General features: G+C 39.2%; 1 protein-coding gene across 1 annotated transcript in view; it reads right to left on the reverse strand.

Annotated features, from left to right (window-relative positions):
- GAS2 (growth arrest-specific 2) overlaps positions 1-18,155 on the reverse strand; it is a gene marked incomplete at its 5' end in the record, with an annotated part of 46,501 nt that continues 28,346 nt past the window's right edge. Inside the window, one exon of the mRNA XM_010281430.1 lies at positions 1-746. Coding sequence (XP_010279732.1) covers positions 528-746 — 219 coding nt within the window. The remainder of the gene's footprint in view (positions 747-18,155) is intronic.

Genomic DNA, 18,155 nt, shown 5'->3' on the forward strand with positions numbered 1-18,155 from the left:
GTTTGGCATGCAGTTAAGTCTTTATATTCTACCGGTTAAGAAAATCTTGCAACCCATAAAAACAGTCAATTTTTATGTCGTTTCAAGAGGCATTGCCAAATAATTTCCACAAATACTCATTTTCCACCTGCATATATATTTTTCAACTAGCCTAACAGTCAAGGATTCAATGTAATAAGATTCTCATACAAATATACTGTATTGTCTATTTTCTTCCATTAACAGGATCCACTCCTTTATGTAACTCTAAGTATACATTCACATATTAAAGAGTAATAATTTGGCTAAAAATATATGTCTATTTCTTATCTGATTGTAGTAATTAGCCTATCAAGGGTAATTAGCTATAAAAGATACAGTACTAGAAATAAATAGTTCTACAGTTCAAAGATCTTCAAAATGGGTTGCCATTTCCAGTCTGTCTTAAATTGTCCAAAGTCCTTTTAAAGCAGAAACTAAATGTACTACACTTGAGAAAATAATTTGGGCCTACGTACATGGAGTCCCACTCACATGAAAAGCTTATTTCACTTAATCTCCTTCTTGGTTTTGTAGTGGGCAGAAACCACCAGATAATTGTCTGGATTCATGTCCCTGAGGGTTGGAGACTTGCTCTGGATTGGAGAAGTTTTCCCATCCACTCGGGAGATCTGCAACATTCGGCACGGGTCATGCTTCAGCAAGTAACCTGCAAAAGTCTCCCATCCTCCTCCAACACGAACCATCACATGTTTGTTGTGCAGCATCTGAAATTACATATACAGGGAAAAAACCCACAAAAAGTCTTTAAAGTGAACCATTCACTGGGAAATCACATTTTTTCCTGCTGGAAAAAGCTGTGCTTACTTTAATTAAAAGTCACAGACATATGTTAGTAGTCTGCTTTATAATAAAAGGAAAGGAGAAGAAATAGTAGAATGGTTTTTATTAGAATTTAATAAGTAGACTAAAAAACTGTAAGAAAATGAGATGGTATTTCAAACTAAAGATTTTCATATTTTATGTAACAATGCTACATGTTTTTCTAGTCCTGTAGCACTGGGTGAGCCTGTTCTTCATGTGTTTAGTATAAGCACGTTACGGATCACGAATGTTTTTCAGATGAATTTTTTGAAAATGTGTTAGTAAAGACACCATTTGGGATGTCTTGAAACTGGCTTTTCTTTATAAGATAGGGAACTACAGAAAAGCAGTGGTGAAGGACAACCAACCAAAACAATCACCCCTCTCTCCTAGAATATCAAATCAATCGATACGTCAGTAAGAAAATGAAATTGATTCAGCATTGCTGACATAGATTGTAACTAAAATAGCCTAATACTGTAATTAAATTAGTCTAATGAGGGACATCAGAAACAATGTATCTGGAACTGTTTGGAGATACCTGAATTTACACTGAGTTGTGAAAGAAAACACAAGAAAAGTCCCTGGGCTCTCACTAGTGGGAAAGCTTATAGTACTGCTTTCGCTCTCCAGAAACACTGGGGCTTGACCTACAAAGCCATTTCACGCTGAGAGCGGTGTCTAACGGCCAAATTAGGTACCTATATCTAATGTATATCCTCAAGATCCACACTCATTTTCTGTCTAAACTGAAATAAAATTTTTCACCAAGTACCGGTGTAACTTCTCCCACGTCTGCACCCGTGAGTTCACTTGGCAATTTCACTGTCATTTCTCTCCTCCGGTTCTCCACGCAGAACAGTCAAATAAATACCAGCGAGGTATCGTAAAGCAGCATATTCTATAGAAGCCACATCGTAAATCACGCATAGAAAAATGCTTTGATTAGTACCTCTCATGAAACGCTAAACATCATTTAGCCGTAATGCCAGAAATTAAAAATTGGCCCTGTAAAAGGCATGCTAGAAGATGTTTAATGTAGTCTGGGTAATGACATTTGGATTTATGGCTGTGGTGTGTATATGGGCTCTTCTACATGTCCAAACCTCCCTCGAGGGCTGACGGTATTTGCAATTGAGAGTTACGTGGCACATAAGCTTTTTGTAACACAGCACGATTCAGATATACACATAGCATAGACAACAAGAAAAATTCTCGCACAAAATCACAGATAATAAAAGGCAAAAATGTAACTCTTAAAAAAACCCCATCAACAAACACCCCACCTCAGCCTAAAAATAGGTCGTTTGGCTTCTGTCACATGAGGAGACGGAGTCACCTGGAGTGAAGAAAGCATGGAAAGTTGTACAACTTTCTGAAGTCTGAAAATCAGGGTAAGATTATAAGGAATCAAACTCTTCATTTGAATAAGCAGCTGCAGATGAAATCTTGATTGAAAGTTTTAATTTAAAACATTTTAATGCAGAGGAAATTGTTCTTGCTTCTGCATTTTGGTTCTAACCTGAAACGGTGGGAAGTCAATTCAGCTTTACAGATACTGAAAAATAAAGTTACTTCTGATCCATCCTAATGAGAGGACACTCAAGTACTCTTAGTTTAACTAACGCCTCTGAGCTACGGAGACTGTGCTGTTGCCCTGGGTTGTAAGAGCGTTAGCCTCTGCAATAGCTATACACAAGTGAGGTTTTTCTCTAGCTTTACATGGATATGAAAGCAGAATCAGACTCACGTCTTCGCCAATCACACTTTTTCCCCTCCAGCTTTGCATTTTAGTTTCAAGGCTTCCTTTTGAACGGACAATGGTATGACCAGCCTTCACTGGTACGAGTTTTGCATCAAGTCTTTCGTCTGGACAATGTATCGTGAAAGCAGCAACCGGTTTTTACCTCAAGTTTGAAAACTGCAGCTCAAATGGTGACACAGCCTTGAGACAAAAGAGTCTACAGAATTTTATTTAGCAACTTTCTCCTCTTGGAATGTCGAAAAAGCATTTGAGAAATGCCAAAAAAACTTTTCACATAAAGGCATTTTAAGCCCAACTTCGGTCCGCTACAACACGTGATGCTGCTGTGGGAAGGAGCTAACTGTTGCTGAATTTCAGCTTCCACATATTGTCACGAGGGGTTCACGTTCCAAGAGCAGCTAGTATCTGGACTTCTGATTAAGAGTTAGGAATGGAAAGTTAGCAAAAAGTGTATTATTTGGTTCAATTTCCCTTAAGGACTTCTGTGCAGACAAATAAAACCTATTGCTGGTCTGTTATTTCCTGATGCTCAGGTTAAATGTACATCTTCTGTCCTTCCCCATTTTTTGCTTTCTCTTCGTATTATTATACTACTATAAAATTCATTGAATGCTTGCTTTCTATAGAGACCAGGTTTTCCTACATCCTAAATATAGTCATTGTTTGTGCTGTGCTGTGCCACAAAAGCACCATTTTACTCCAACAGCCGTATTTTGATTTTCGTAACACCAGCACAAACCCAGAATAATTCTGCTAGCTTCAGAATTGCTCCAGGTTCACAGAAGTATAAAGGATTTCTCACCAAACAAAAAAAACCCCAAAACCCAACAAAAAACCTGCTCTACCTTCTAACTGAAAAAGAAGTTTCCTCCCCAACACACTTCAGCTGAAGATGAAACTTGTTGAGCTTTTTATGATCCACCCAATTCAGCTTTTCCATTGCATGAGATCTCTAAGAAATAAAAAGTTGGACTCTACAATAACAAAGTTTATTAGTCAGTTATCAACATAAATAAATTGATGACATCCATCTATTTTCACGCTGCTATCCAGCCAATTGAAACTGAAAAACTCTTTCTGTAAAATAAAATCCAACATATGTTTACGATTGCTGTAAATCTTCATTATTTCTGTCGTGTCTGAAGCAGGGTTGTCACTAAAAGCCGTTCCCTCTAGAATCTGTGTTTAAGTTAGAAGAGTTTAATCTATGGTGAAGCAAACATATGAGAAACCAGACGACCAGACAACAGCATCACAGAGGAAGAATTATAGATTGTTTTGGTATGCATTGAGGCTGTATCAAGAGATAACATGAAAAATAGTCAATAAAAGTTAGGTGAACAAGCTGTCATTGCATAGGACTTTGGCATCAAAGTGTAATATAGTCTAAACGGTTCTGGTTTTCACATATATAAGTTGACAGTGTTTTATGGCTTATTAAAGAGATATTAGACTATATGTAAAGATATTAAGCTCATGTAAATGAGCATAGTTTTACTGACTTGAAAAAAATCTATTCTGTTTTATGGGACCTGAAAATCTGGCCCAATATTATTATTCTTCAGAATCTATTATAACTTTCTTAAAGAATATTTCAGGGAGGGGAGGGGAAGCACGGGGAGGAATTGCACACTGTGGATCTGATCCAAATACTGCAAAAGCCAACGGAAAGAATCCTACTGACTCAAAAGGAACTTGGGCTGGGCTCTGGAAGCCAAATGCAGCAACGTAAAGCAAATCATAGCCTGGAATTAGTTGGTGTTGTGATTTCAGGCCAACTTCAGAAACTATGTAGGTTACATACTGCAAGAATATAGACTATAAAATCCAAAGGTGTTTGGCAAAATAACGCAGTGCATCACATCAGTGACTGTGCAAAGAAAATGTTGCACTTCAAAAGTGAAACGCTAATGAGATTGGGAAAGAGAAGAACTGAACACGTATCAATTAATTTTTACTGAACACGAGCCACGTAGACTTATTGTCATCAGTAGATATAACCCTTGTTTCTCATATCTTTGCTTAGCATTTAGGGGACCTTCTTTGAGAGGTGTCCAGCCCATGAAATGTTAAAATAAATCCCAGTGCTGTTAAGATTTATCCACGTTACTGTGTCAGATGACTACCCATAGCAAGCTGGAGCATCTCGCCGCTGTCACTGCAGGCTTTGAGGCCTGAGGCAAGCACACACACACACACACTCATATGGCACCTCTACCATTTTGCTGCAGCCCCACCTGATGCTACTTGGGAAACATTTGGTTCCAGCTTGTCTGTATCATTTACATCAACGATCCACCCTCCCGACTATGTAAAAAAAAGGCTTTCTCAAACCTCAGTATCGTTCACTGACCACTCTCAGTAAAAAGAAGGTGAGAGCAGGTTACAAAACCCGGACCAGGAACAGAATCCTGATCTGGGCTACCAGCCTTCCCTGGTGGGGCTCTGAGCCTGAGTCCAGAAGACGGTATTGTCAAGTAATGACAAATTGTTCCACAGGGCACAGCTCATGTGGTCATTTTCATGGAGCAGGACATCTCTTCCATACAAGACAGCGTGGTCTCCCTCAGCATCTTCCTAGTTGTGGCTTGAAGCACTGATGCTAGGAGAGAACTTGCAGCCTGTGGCTGTGTGTGTGGCTGGCAGAAGGTGAAGTTTTCTTGGAATTTGGTGTGCGTATCTATATGGAAGAGGAAAAAGTCTTATTCGGGGACTTGAGACACTATTGCTTCAGAGAACAAGGCATGTGTCATCAAGCGTCAAAATTTTCTTCCTTCTTGTGGCAAAAACGTCTAATAGTAAAGCTCTAAAGACAGTAAAATTGGTCCTCACATTCTCCAGCGATTCCAATGCTTAGCAGTTACCTAGGTCCTCTTGAAGGTGGCCACTGATAATTCTCACATCTATAATTTAATGCAGAGCCAGGTCTAGCCTGGTGGGGCCCTAAGAAAGACTCTGTGAAAGACTGGCAATGTGCAGAGAAGCCTGTTTAGCTGTATGCCATCACCGAAGCTCCGATGACATTAGTTCAACATCCCTGACAGTCACCAAAACATATAGAAGTTCATCCTAACAGATAACGCTAATACTCCACTCAAACAGGTCATGACTGGGGGCTGGCTGAGAAGAGGACACTGAGGAGAGCTCAGTGGGCCCTGACCATTGGTCTGACAAAGGTCTGACAGTTTTCTGAAAATGGGCTTGGTAAAAAAAGAGAAATTGAGGGAAGCTACACAGACGTGCAGCACATGCTGAGAGTGGCCGGTCTCTGATGGGGCAAGCCAGGAGCAGGTAGGAGTTCGGACTCCTACTTGTTCCACGGAGGTTTTGAGGAGATCTGACATGAGCAAGTGCAAGGGCTTGGACAAAAGAAAGAGAGCTGCAGTGCTGCCCTGTGGATCGTGGATTAGCAGTGCTTAATAGGGATGTTTAGCAACCTCATTTCTGATAATCATTGCTGTTATCCTATTGACAGTAAATGGCAACTTCATCCTAATTTCTAGTAAATGCCCATGCAGTAAATGCAGTAGTAGGCAGTACTAGGCATTTACACCAAGTCTTCTAAATACATTCAAATTGGGAAGAGAATTTCAGAAATTTGTAGGTAACTCTTTCTACCTCAAGTTTTTCTACTTCCCTGAGAATTCAGTGACCTGAAAACACCATCAAGAATGTGTAAGAGTCTCCTGATGAATTGTTGCAAGCCACGTAATTACAGACATTAAAAATACCTTGTTAGCAGAGATTAGGCAAGTTCATTTCTAGAGCTCATTGTAAAACTTACAGCAAAATCCTGGAGTACCATGAGATTTAAACACCAGTCAGGTTAGATTTAGATACATTCCTTTTTTGAAAAGTTTACAGCCACTGTAGCATACATAGGGACACAAGGGGTCATGACAACAATTCCCAAGAGGATAAGGAAGAAAACCAGCTTCCATCTGGAAAGCTTCCTTCCAACTGTTCTTCTTCTTGGCTTTCATTCTCCTTTTGTCATTGAATTTGTGTGTTGTCTTCTTAGAGAAAAGTTTGAGGTTGATAAAGCATAAAGCTTATTTTAGACTTTTAAGAACTCACTTATGTGCCTAAGTGCACATCTAAGGAATTCAAATTAAACCTCAACTCTGCAAATCTGAAAAAGTGCAAATTATATAGCTAATTCCAGATATTAATTATTCATCCACACTGAAGTAATCCACTTAGAGTGTATTAATGTGTATTTTGGCAGGCAACAGTGTATTAGTCCCTTCCAACCTGAATTATCGTATGATCCAACTGTATCAAGAAAAAAAAAATAATCTTTCCCCACCTGAAAAACAGGAAAAATGCACTCCTCATTTTTCCTTGTCATCCCTTATTAAGTCACATTTTGCCTAGCCCCTCTCTTGATACAGGATTATACAAAACTGTTTTGGATTATGTCAACTAGTTTTAAAGCTTCCAAATGATGCAACTTGTATCACTCCAGTCTTTACATATGGATTTGTTTAGGGACCTCCACCGAGTTTCTGTGTTGTCGTTCTAAAGCCCCAGTAAAGGAGCCTGCACTTCCCCTCTCTGCAGACACCATGATAATGACATGGAAAATAGACAGCTCGCTGGATTAACATCTCCCTCGCTTTTTCCGGGATTTCTGTGTAGTAAATCACACTAAATGAATCTCACTTAGCTGGAAAAAGCATTATAAAAAAGTTTAGCTTGAAAAGAAGATGTCAAGAGCACATGCTAATTGCTTATCACAGTATTTCCAGCTGTGCTAGAGTTGGGCTTTATAATTAACACACTTTCTGAATTATGAAGAGTTTTATTTTAACATTGTATCTTGGGCTTTATCAAACGCATTAACAGGTATCCACTCAGTTTATTGAAACAATCTCTTACACCGTGTCGTATAAACACAGAAAGGGACGAAATGATACTTTATACATTATTTATAAGCTTCATTGGTTCAAGACTATATTCCTGAAACAAATCAAATGCAAACATTCCTGATTTTATAGTAAATATTAACGGTGGAAAATAAACCAGAATGGAGGCATTCATCAGAATCCCTAAATCTCCATTTCTGGGCAGAATAACTTTTATTGCTTTGTATCAAGTGATATTTCTCACTGAAGGAGGAGCTCAGTTTTCATGTAGAACCTAATAAAGTTCCCAACCGCTTCAGCAACACCACTACACTTATATTCTTCATGTCTATGGGCTGACATATGGGGTGGGGGGAACTGAAAAAAGTATTGACTTAAATAGGTGATACAAAAATTTGTATTAGTGTAGTTCCAGCTGACGTGATTTTCAGTGGCTGCTGATACACTGAAGCCCGACAGATTTTCCAGGTGGGGCAGCCACAGGGGCTCGCACCGACAGAACCTTCGAAGCATATATAGACCAGGCCTTACGCTAAACATCTGTCAGAAGCCTCCTATAATTCACTGAGTCATTTTTACAAAGTTCGTTTCTTGTAAAAGGGAGGCTTTCTGCAAAACTGAGCTGAGCACTAATTTTCATCCATCTTGCTTTTCTTTAAGTACGAACTGTTATTCTAGTTAAGAGTACTAAACATAAAAGAAGGGATGTTAGTGGTGCAGTATATTATATATAGTGACATCTTCAAGACAAACACTATCTTTCACTATATATATGGCAAGATCCTTGATCTGTGTCTGATACCCAAAGGCATCATCACACAGCAAATAAGGATTTAGGGTACGATAATGTATATTCAACTCCAAACTGCTTCAGATACGCACATCAGACTCACATTCATAGTGAAGGGGTTTTTTTTCAGCAATAAGAATGACATATTAGTATTAATTAATAATGTTCTCTATCACAGCGACTGTTATTCCTTCAAAGACAACTTCATCTCTAGAAGAAAAAAGCCACCTATCTTCAAATGAGTTAAGACATAATGAGACACGCATAAGGTTTAGTGGGCAATCAACAGATACCTTTAACAGTCACTATGAAGAGAAAAATGTTTGATTTTGAATTATAACTGTGTTTTCATTAAATTGTCTTTCCCATCCAGACTTTTGTCAGTTTTCTAGTACATGGTTGAGCCTCAAAAATGATGTAGAAATTCTTCAGGATTTGTAAAGCGATAGCAGTTTACAGTATTATTATATAATATTATGTATTATAATTTATTATTCTAATATTATATTATTGTAGTGTAGTATTAAATTAAACAGCTATTATCTATTGTTCCACACTTAAATCTATTAACAGATTTTGCAAATAACCTTTTGGAAATGTTTAAATATATAAATAAAGTGAGGATCCACTCTCCAGACAGACTTTTGTCTCCTATTCCTTCTCCAAAATTAGCAGGACTTTGTATCTGTTTCCATTTGTCATTGGGGAAAAAAAAAAAAAAAAAGCCCAAATAAAATGAGTTCCAATAAGAAACGAAGTTTAACATCAATGAGATTGATGCTCCTCTCTGATTAAGGGAATTTATTTTTTTTAAGAATGGATTAAACTGGGAATTAAACTGAAACCTTGGCACAGACTATAGTGAATTCAGGTAGACAGTACAAGGAGATTTTTTTACTTCTACTTTGCTTATTCAAACCTGACCTGAAACATGTAATTCTTCGCTGGGTTTTGTAAAATGGCTGGCAGTCTCAAAGCTGAGAGCCGTTGCCCCATTGTAAATCACGTCTACTTGTTGATGATCTTAGTGAAAAGATCCGAGACCTGGCCAGCCTGAGCGACGAGTTACACTCTTATTCCTCAAAATGATGCTGCCAGTTTAGGCCTTTGCCAGTCTGCCCGAGGAAGTTTTGGAAGCCAGAGTTGTATCTGATTTTTATTCTTCAAAATTGTGTAGTAAAGGTGGCCATTACAGGTATTAAATCATTTGACTGTGTTAGTTATGTATCCTCCCTGGCCCACAGGGTTTTCTGTGCTAACAGAAGTTGACTTCTTAAGATCGTTTCGCATCAACGTGAAAATGCCAATCTTCAAGTGGCAAAGGGCGAGGTGTTTGAAACATGCTGCGGCATTATTGCTTTGCCACAAAACGGGAAGGCTCACTAACAATACTTACAGCACAATGCTTGCAAGCCAAGCTTCGATGTACTTAACCGTTGATACTAAAATGATCCATGTGAGGTACGCAAGTTAACTCCTGGTCTCCTAGCAGATTAACTAACATATGCCCCAAAAGGTCTCAGAGGAAACATAATGAAATCTAATAAAACCGAATGAGACCAGTTACACAACATTTTCATTAAGTGACTGATCCAGTTCCTACTGAAGTCAATGGGAGTTTACCCAGTTCTTCAAAATGTATTTTGAATCATGTTTTTCTGAAGTCTGAACCTGACCCTTCTGCTAAAATAAGTTTGGGGTTTTTTTCTTTTCTGAAAAAGCCCCCAGGATAAGGGCTTTAAAACTGTACCCACCATGTCCTTTGTTAATTAAATCCACTCCTTACAAAGCAGCCCTCTCATTCTCCTTTACATCTCCTATGCATCAAAGATGCATAACAACATCAACTTTTTTACTTCACTAAATCACACTGCAGAAAGCTCTCAAGAAGAGGAAGATGCAGTGAATTGCTTTCACCCAACTCACCCTTACTTAATTGATCAGTCAGTCAGTCATTTTGCTTGCACGTTGATTTATCCATTTTCTAGATTGACGTTACAGCCCATTTGGCAAATTCTTCCACTTGCAAAACCACTCCTTTCCATGAAAAACTAAAGCAAAAGGAGGACAAATAAAGTTGGCCTGAAATGAGAACACCCTTGCCTCTTGGGACTTCGTTTCTTTTCAAACCTTCTTTATTCCATTTGCAAGTTCCTGCTAGAGGATCTTTGGGCCTCATTTGAGATTTCCACCTCACAACTTTTCAATTTATTTTCCCAATACTTACCCAAATTGTTAAAGTACCTTATCAGTCAAAACTCTTTCTTTATAGTGCTTATGAAACACTGTTATAAAATGTCACATTTTCAGTACGGGGCTGACGATGCAACCGGGAACTGAAGACATCTGTATGCTGCTGAAGACAGAGGTGCACAAAAATAAGTGTCTAGTGATTCGACTGAAATCAGACTGCTGTAGATCAAAAACAAAGGCTTCATATATTAACATACCTTATTGGTATGAGCTACATTACCTGGTCACCTGCTGAAGAAAGTTAAAATGCTCTAACAATGCTTGAGTGACATATAATTCATACATGACTGTAAATTCCCCTTAACAGGAAAGCAAACGGAACTTGTATAAACCTTTAAAACCGGGGATGGTGCGAACAAGTATATCAAGTCTCTGCCCTTTGCCCTTACACAGAGCTAAATCCTGGTCCTCTGTTACTGTTTATGCAGGAGGCAAATCCTTCTCACCAAGCACCACAGAAATATGAAATGAAAACAAAAATTCATTTAGATTTAGTCATAGCTCAAACTAGCATGTAATTGGGTTGGAAACCCAATACCAAGGGTAAAGTGTTTATAAATTGTTCCTAGAGCTTTCCCCTAGTTGAGGTACATATGTGGAAAAGTTGAGACAGCTTCTTAGTTACATCCTGGTTTATAACAAACAGCTGCTCAAAGTGGGCAGTTTGTAAAGGTCTGAAAGAAGCCAGGAAGCATAAATGTGAGCATGAAGACACGTGTCTAAGGGTGTCTAAGAAAACAGAATCAACAGGATGCTAGATGACTAAAGCCTCATACAATCTGAGGGAAATAACGGAGGATTACTAGGACCATGACCTCACTTAAAGCAGTCAGAGAACAGGCAAATGGCATGTTCACACTGGTACCAAACTGGAAGCATGACTGACAACACTGTCCCGTTAATTATGGAATCTAGCATAGAGATGCTCTTTAGCTGACGCCCAGTCATCTGAAGAGACGGTAGAGGTTGAAACTATGGAGCAATGATCAAGAGAATTGCACATGATACCTGACAGTGGGACCTGAAACACATCAAAGACATACATAGAAGGTGGTGCCAGGGTAACTGAGAATTTCATAGGAATGGGGTAGGAAAGAAGAAAGGTCCACTTGCACAGTAGAGTAATGGAAAGATCTCATTAAGCCTGAGGCACTGGGGAACAACGATCTGATTAGTGTAGAGGTCCCAGCTTGAGGACCAGCATTTCTGCAGTCATTCTACCATAAAAGGTAATTAAAACCCGCCAAAGAACATCTCGCCTTCTGCAAAAGAAAGCAAGCAAGAAAGAATTTATCTCCTTTCGCATTGCAAAAATGCAACCTCCTCCCTCTATTTGTTCTTGGCAAGAGATGAAGTGAATGTGCTTCATATAATGGCATAAAACACTAATGCACGTGGATGGAAACTAATGAAGAAAATTGCCTGTTCCACTGGTGCAGCTCCCGATTGAATACACATGCAGGAAGCCAGCCTCATTTGCAAAGCTCTAGATTGTAACAGGACAGCAGTTTAGCCACTTTTCACACACTTGAAGAAGCCAGGAATTGGCATAGAGGGTGAATCCACAGCTACGTACATCCTGCGTGGCATAGACACCTTAAGGTAAGAGCCTATTGACCTCTGGAGGTTAAGGAAAAGGCAAAGTTGCATAGAACATTTTTACAAAGGGAAAGCGCTGGGTAAGGTCAAATGAAAGTATCCGCTGTAGCACAAATGTTGCACTTAATGAAACTCAAGTCTTGATTTCTGTTTTCAGAATATAGCAGACTCATTGAAATAATTACTCAAAGTATTCTTGCTTAACTAACTGAAATCAAGTGTGTACCAGTGTGTACCGATATAAACAACATGAGAGTTCGGACATTTGGGATTCTCACTCTTGATTAAACTTTCCCTCAAACCTCACTTTTAGCTTCTGTCTGACACAATTTTATAGAATTTGGGAATAGTACGCATTTGGTGTCTAATTAACACTAGACCTCAGCTGCTGTTTGAAAAAAGCATCCTGTGTAGGCGAGCACTTTGTGTGCGAGAAATGACTCAGATGCAGACAGAAGTAAACGTGCTTGTTTATTCATTAAGAGACAAGTGGATTTCTGACAAGTGGAGGCTTTTACTTCTTGGACAAGGAGGAATATTGTCAAGGAAAATTCATTAGATGTGGTAGTCATGTTCAGAATGGCATCTGTAGGTAAAGGGACTGTGCATTTTCAAGCACTTTGGGTGAGACCCTGCACCTGGGTGACTGTGAGGGCAATGAGGGTGACACTTTCTTGTTGCTTCCCCTCCAGACATTTATTTGGGGACCAGCCACAAGGCAGAGCCATTCCCAGTCAACCGAAATGTGGGCTATTTAACAGAAATTAAACAGAAATTTAACAAAAATGCTTCTAGCTACAGCACTGACTCATAAGAAATACTTTATGCAACGCTCGGCGGAAGAGATGATATGGCAAACAGATTAAACACAGAAAAAGAAATCAGGCAGAGTTTATGAGGTTAAGTGAAAGAGAAAGAATAAACTGGCAAATGCTGTCTCTGGATGGAGACAGGAAAACACAGATGTACTAAGATCAAATAATGGGGGGAAGGAAGACCATCTTTCAGAAAAAACATTTCAAAAACATAAGCGTGAGGCTGCCCAAATAAATCTATGAGTGATTGCTTAAAAAGAAAAAATAGGCTTTACTCTTACCTTTGAATTAAAAAAAAAAAATTTCTTAATTGTGGATAGTTAATGTTTCTATTAGCATTTTGAGCCTTGGAAAGTCACTTTTAAAAACAAACAGCTAAGGGGACAATTCTGTCTCACTTTCTAAAGTTAACTAGGTTTTTACCTCTTAAGGAATACCACTGAAATAATATATTGGAACAGTGAGATACTATTCAAATGAATTAGAGAGGCAAAATATAGTGAGAAATAGAAACATGAGTTCCGCTTATAAACAGTGCACAAATTTAAAACAGAAATCTCTCTTAGTAGAAAAGGAATTAATTTTAACCCGACTATCAAGATTCTCCTAATTTACATTCCTTTAAGGATATTAAGTCATTTACAGAGTGTGTTCATGCACAGAGTGATCGTCCATTGAGATTTTGCCACTGAATTCAGTGAATCTAGGATTTCACTATGCAAATGTGCGTGGGTTGCATGTGAACACGCCTGTGTTACAGCATTGCAAAAGTACATGAAAATGTTCTTTTGAACCCTAAGGTGCCATCTGTTTTCTAGCTATTTTCTCAAGACTCATGCTGCATCTCCTAATTTCCTGAATAACAGCCTCAAAACAGTCAAATAAAAGAAAATATTTCCCACAACCAAATAAAAACAACCCCATCTTCATCCATAGAATTCTTCTCACTGCCTGCCTATAGAGGTGATGTGCATGTGATAAGTGACACAGAGTTGGGTACAGATTGATTTGACTTACCACATGCATCCAGCTGCAGCAACCTGTACGTTTCCCTAACTCTGTCTGGATTTTTTCTTTTCAACATTCCAAATTGAAAGTAGCTGTTTGACGCAAGCATATGCAAGATTAATGCAGAAGCTGGAGTTACAATGTTTAACGTGCCTCCTTCGTTGTGCATCCATACCCTCAGGGATACCAGCACAGCCGACCCAGCAGTAACTTTCCTGCAGTTGTGATCTTTGCAGTATTTGTCACAAAAGCGACTGTAGGCAATTTTCCCTAAACCACTATTTTCCTCAGAGGACAAGACAGGCTTTGACCTCTATAGACAGTAAACCTAAAGGGATACTTTCAGAAGCAGTGTTGCAGCAGGAGCTTACTGTAAGTACGGAAAAGCGACCAAGTCAAACGTGGTTTCTCACAAGCAGAGAGGAGAAAGTAGGGAAATTTCATTATTAGAAATCCTTCACTCCACTTAAAGCATATGACAATCAAGCGTGTTGTAGAGATCGGAAAGTCCTTGGGCAGAAAACCATTTGAGTAAAGTAGCTGAAAATATTTTTGCTGGAATAAAGCTTTTGGTATCTGTAATTATATTTTTCCTATCACACAGAGATACTGATATAAAGCGTTCATGAACACAAATTGCTCAGAGCCAGAAGGTGAAATCTCTTACCTCAAACAATGGGAGTTCCAACTGCATTTCACATAGACTTTAATTCACTAGCAGCAGCTTTAAACCACCAGCATCTAAAGGCAGTTTACACTGCTCCCCATAATTCTGGTCCCTTGATTCCTTTCCTGCTTGCATGTCTGGATATTCTTGCAGTTGAAACCACATTGTGTTGAAAAACAATATGCCCATCTTTTGCCTCCTATTGAAATAAATATGCTGCCAGCTCCCTTAGGGTAAAAAATCATGACCCATAAGTTTTAAAATTATATTTAAGGCATTTTGATTTACCCAACATTCAAAATTAATTTCAGTTGAGATAGGTATGGCAACGTCCTCAAAATGGCTGTCAGTGTTTCAGTTTAACATGTTGGGTCCAAAGTCATAATGCTTTGGACTACCGCAACGCCAACATTAAGGCATAACTCCAACAACTGGTGCTTTTAAACATTTTTCCTAGCTGACTTTCTCTGCTTCTACAGACCTCAGGTCCAAGCAGGTCAGTGAGACAGGATGGATCAAGAACTGGATGTGTGAGTCGCCATCATTCCAGTTCGTATGACTGACCATGACCTTGAAAAATAAATGCCATCAACACACGCTTTTTTTTTTTTCTTTCATTACCCTTCCACTATCTTTGTCTAATCTGATAATCTGAAAACCTAAACCAAACCAGCTTTTAGTATGAGTTTTTACAGTGTCTAACATGAGAAATATCACCACTCTGTCTTTAAATTTAAAGAAACAGACGTATAGCAGAATAATTTATTCAGAATTGGTGTCTAACATGAGAAATATCACCACTCTGTCCTAACCTTTAAAGAAACAGACGTATAGCAGAATAATTTATTCAGAATTGCCCAAATTTCAGGATTTTTTACAGTTGGATCTGGTTCTAACCATTTTATTTTCAACTCCTTTTTAGTGAAACAGCTACTTTTCACAGACGAGCATCCCATGCTAGCATTATTTAAAATAGAAAACGTTGTTGCCTGGAGTAGCAAAAAGCCATGCACACGAGGAAGTCACTTTTAGGACAGTGTCATATCTTACCGAGTCACAAGATTAAAAAGCTAGTAAGCAACGGGAAGGTATGATAGCATCAGCTATCACTTACACCAAGAAAAAATGATGACAAAGTACGGGATCACGCTTATCTGTTCGTTAACGAGCCTCTTAAGAGCATCACTCTTCCGTGTCTCTGAGAAATAAATAAAAAATGGCACGCAGGAGTAGTCACAATACAACTCAATTACTTAGCCCAGCCTACACAAACCCCCACAAAAACAAACCCACCCAACCCACAGGGTTGCAATTATAGAGACAATCGCACGGAGGCAGACAAGCACCACGACCAATTAAACGCATGAGCAAAAGGAACAAAAAAAGGATGTTCGGGACAAGCGAAGATTTCGCAAAGGACAGTTAGAACTTTTTCACTTGCTTGCGTAATGAAAACGAACAGAAACCAAAAATCTGCAGACACCTTAACAGATGGCAAGGAACTGAATGCCGTGTATTTACGTTTGCAGATTTATCTTTGCGAAGAACTGAAAAATACTCGGCCCCTCAGTAGAGCTCCTCTGCGCTCATCAGCACCACCAGCACCTTGCCTGTAGGTAATCTTCTGCAGTCTATGAGTTAGAGTTAGTTAGAGTTCATCTATGAGACCAGTTCATCTGGTGTTAGTACCTGCCTCGTTTGGTTTGACGCTGCCAAGTAAGCGAGAGGAAAAACAATACCGAGGTGTTTTGTAGAGGGGAGAGAGGAGGCCGGCGCAGCGCCGCGTGCCCTGCACCTTCGTGGTGAGACAGAGACCACGCAGCCTGTTCGCTCCTAGGGCGGAAGAGAAGGTGTAATTTCTGTTTGATCACGGGAAACAGAAGAAAATCTTGTCTCCGGGTTTAAGCCAGAACACAGGCGCATTGTTTCGAGCACGGAGACCTGAAAGGGTAGGCACGACCCTATTTTCAATTTCCATTCAGCGAAGAACGCCAGCAGGATTTGTATTTTTCTGGACATTCTCCAAATAATCTGCACACTTTCAGGTGCAGAAGTTCTGGAGAATTTTTTTGATGAAAAGTGCAATAATGTCTTTATTACTCAGACTTTTTGCCTCTTCGTGGCATTACTTTCAGGACTGGCAGAGCGCTGGGGTGTCGATCCAGCCCATAGGAGTAAATAATATACAAGGACTATAACACCATTTCACTTCCTCAAATTTATGAGAGAGATGTAGGTTTAATTATAAGCTCTAAGACATACTTTTTGCATGACCTTCAGCAAGTAAATATACTGTAATTCTATACTACAAGTCTCTAGCCTGGGCATAACAAGACTTATTTTTTCCATTTGTTCTGCGTGCTGGCTTGCCGACTGTTCAAAGACATGATCCTTGAATATATGTGGATAAAACATCACCATTAGAAAGTACAGTTTCCAGCAACTGATGTAAACCAGTCACCGGGTGGCTATGGTTGAAATTAAAAGCAGTTTTTAAGACTAACGCGTAGATTATCGCGACTCCTCACTGAACGCTTGCAGATGAAATTGCTCTGTGCTTATAACTATCGAGCTGCCTACATGCGCCTGAAGATGCAGCAACTGTAGTGCACAATTCCATGTGCACTAGGCCCCCAGCTCACTGTGACTGCCTCTTATTAAAAAAATAAAATTAAAAAAAAAAAATCAAACAAACACAAGACAACACCACCAACACAATGCACTGCAATGATGATAGTTACGAAGTTTAATTAAGGTGAGAAATTTATAACTGGGGAAGCCCCAGCCATGTGACTACACTGGCCTGGGGAGATCACGTGCTAAAACCCAGGAATTATTCGAGGGGAGCTGTAATATGCTTACAATCCACTTACTCCTGTGCCAAAGAACTAATGTTCTTCTAAAAAGCTTTTAAAAGCAATACAATATACCAGCCAGACACAAAGCCATTTGTCCTTGGTTGCTTAGCGATCCTAGAATAGAGATGTAAAGAAATTCATTGGGCCTTTATTCTGACTAATTCAAAAGGTTACATGCTATTGTCTAATCTTATCATTAAATATATTTAACAGTATGGTCTGCTAAAAGGGAACTATTCCTTTATACTATCCTCTGTGAAAAAACCTCATTAAAATGTGGCTACATTGAGGGTATTGCTTACAAATCTCTTCTAACAGTAACAGGAATTAGTAAACACCACTGAGGTACATTTATCGTGCTTAAGGATGGGTTCCATTTCAATAATTTAATCCATCTTTTTTTCCTCCATCTTTCCTCTACAGCATGGTTTTTTCCCTTCACTTTCCACAACCCACAAGCTTTAGGGAAATCTGCTCTCTGCATTACAGGTGAGATAAAATTAAAACCTGCCAAAGAATGGAAGCATAAAGGAACAACAGAAGCGCAGAAGGGCGCAAGCCTTCTCTTTACAAGTGCCCTGTGGCAATCCAGCACTCCCAAATGGCAAGGCGGAGAAAACAGGGAACTGTTCTCACCCCAGCCTCCTCGCTCTCTGGTATTCTGAAGCCAGAATATTCCTCAAATAGGT

Source organism: Phaethon lepturus, unplaced genomic scaffold (genome assembly GCF_000687285.1).
Source record: "Phaethon lepturus isolate BGI_N335 unplaced genomic scaffold, ASM68728v1 scaffold7892, whole genome shotgun sequence".
Classification (NCBI taxonomy): Eukaryota; Metazoa; Chordata; class Aves; order Phaethontiformes; family Phaethontidae; genus Phaethon; species Phaethon lepturus.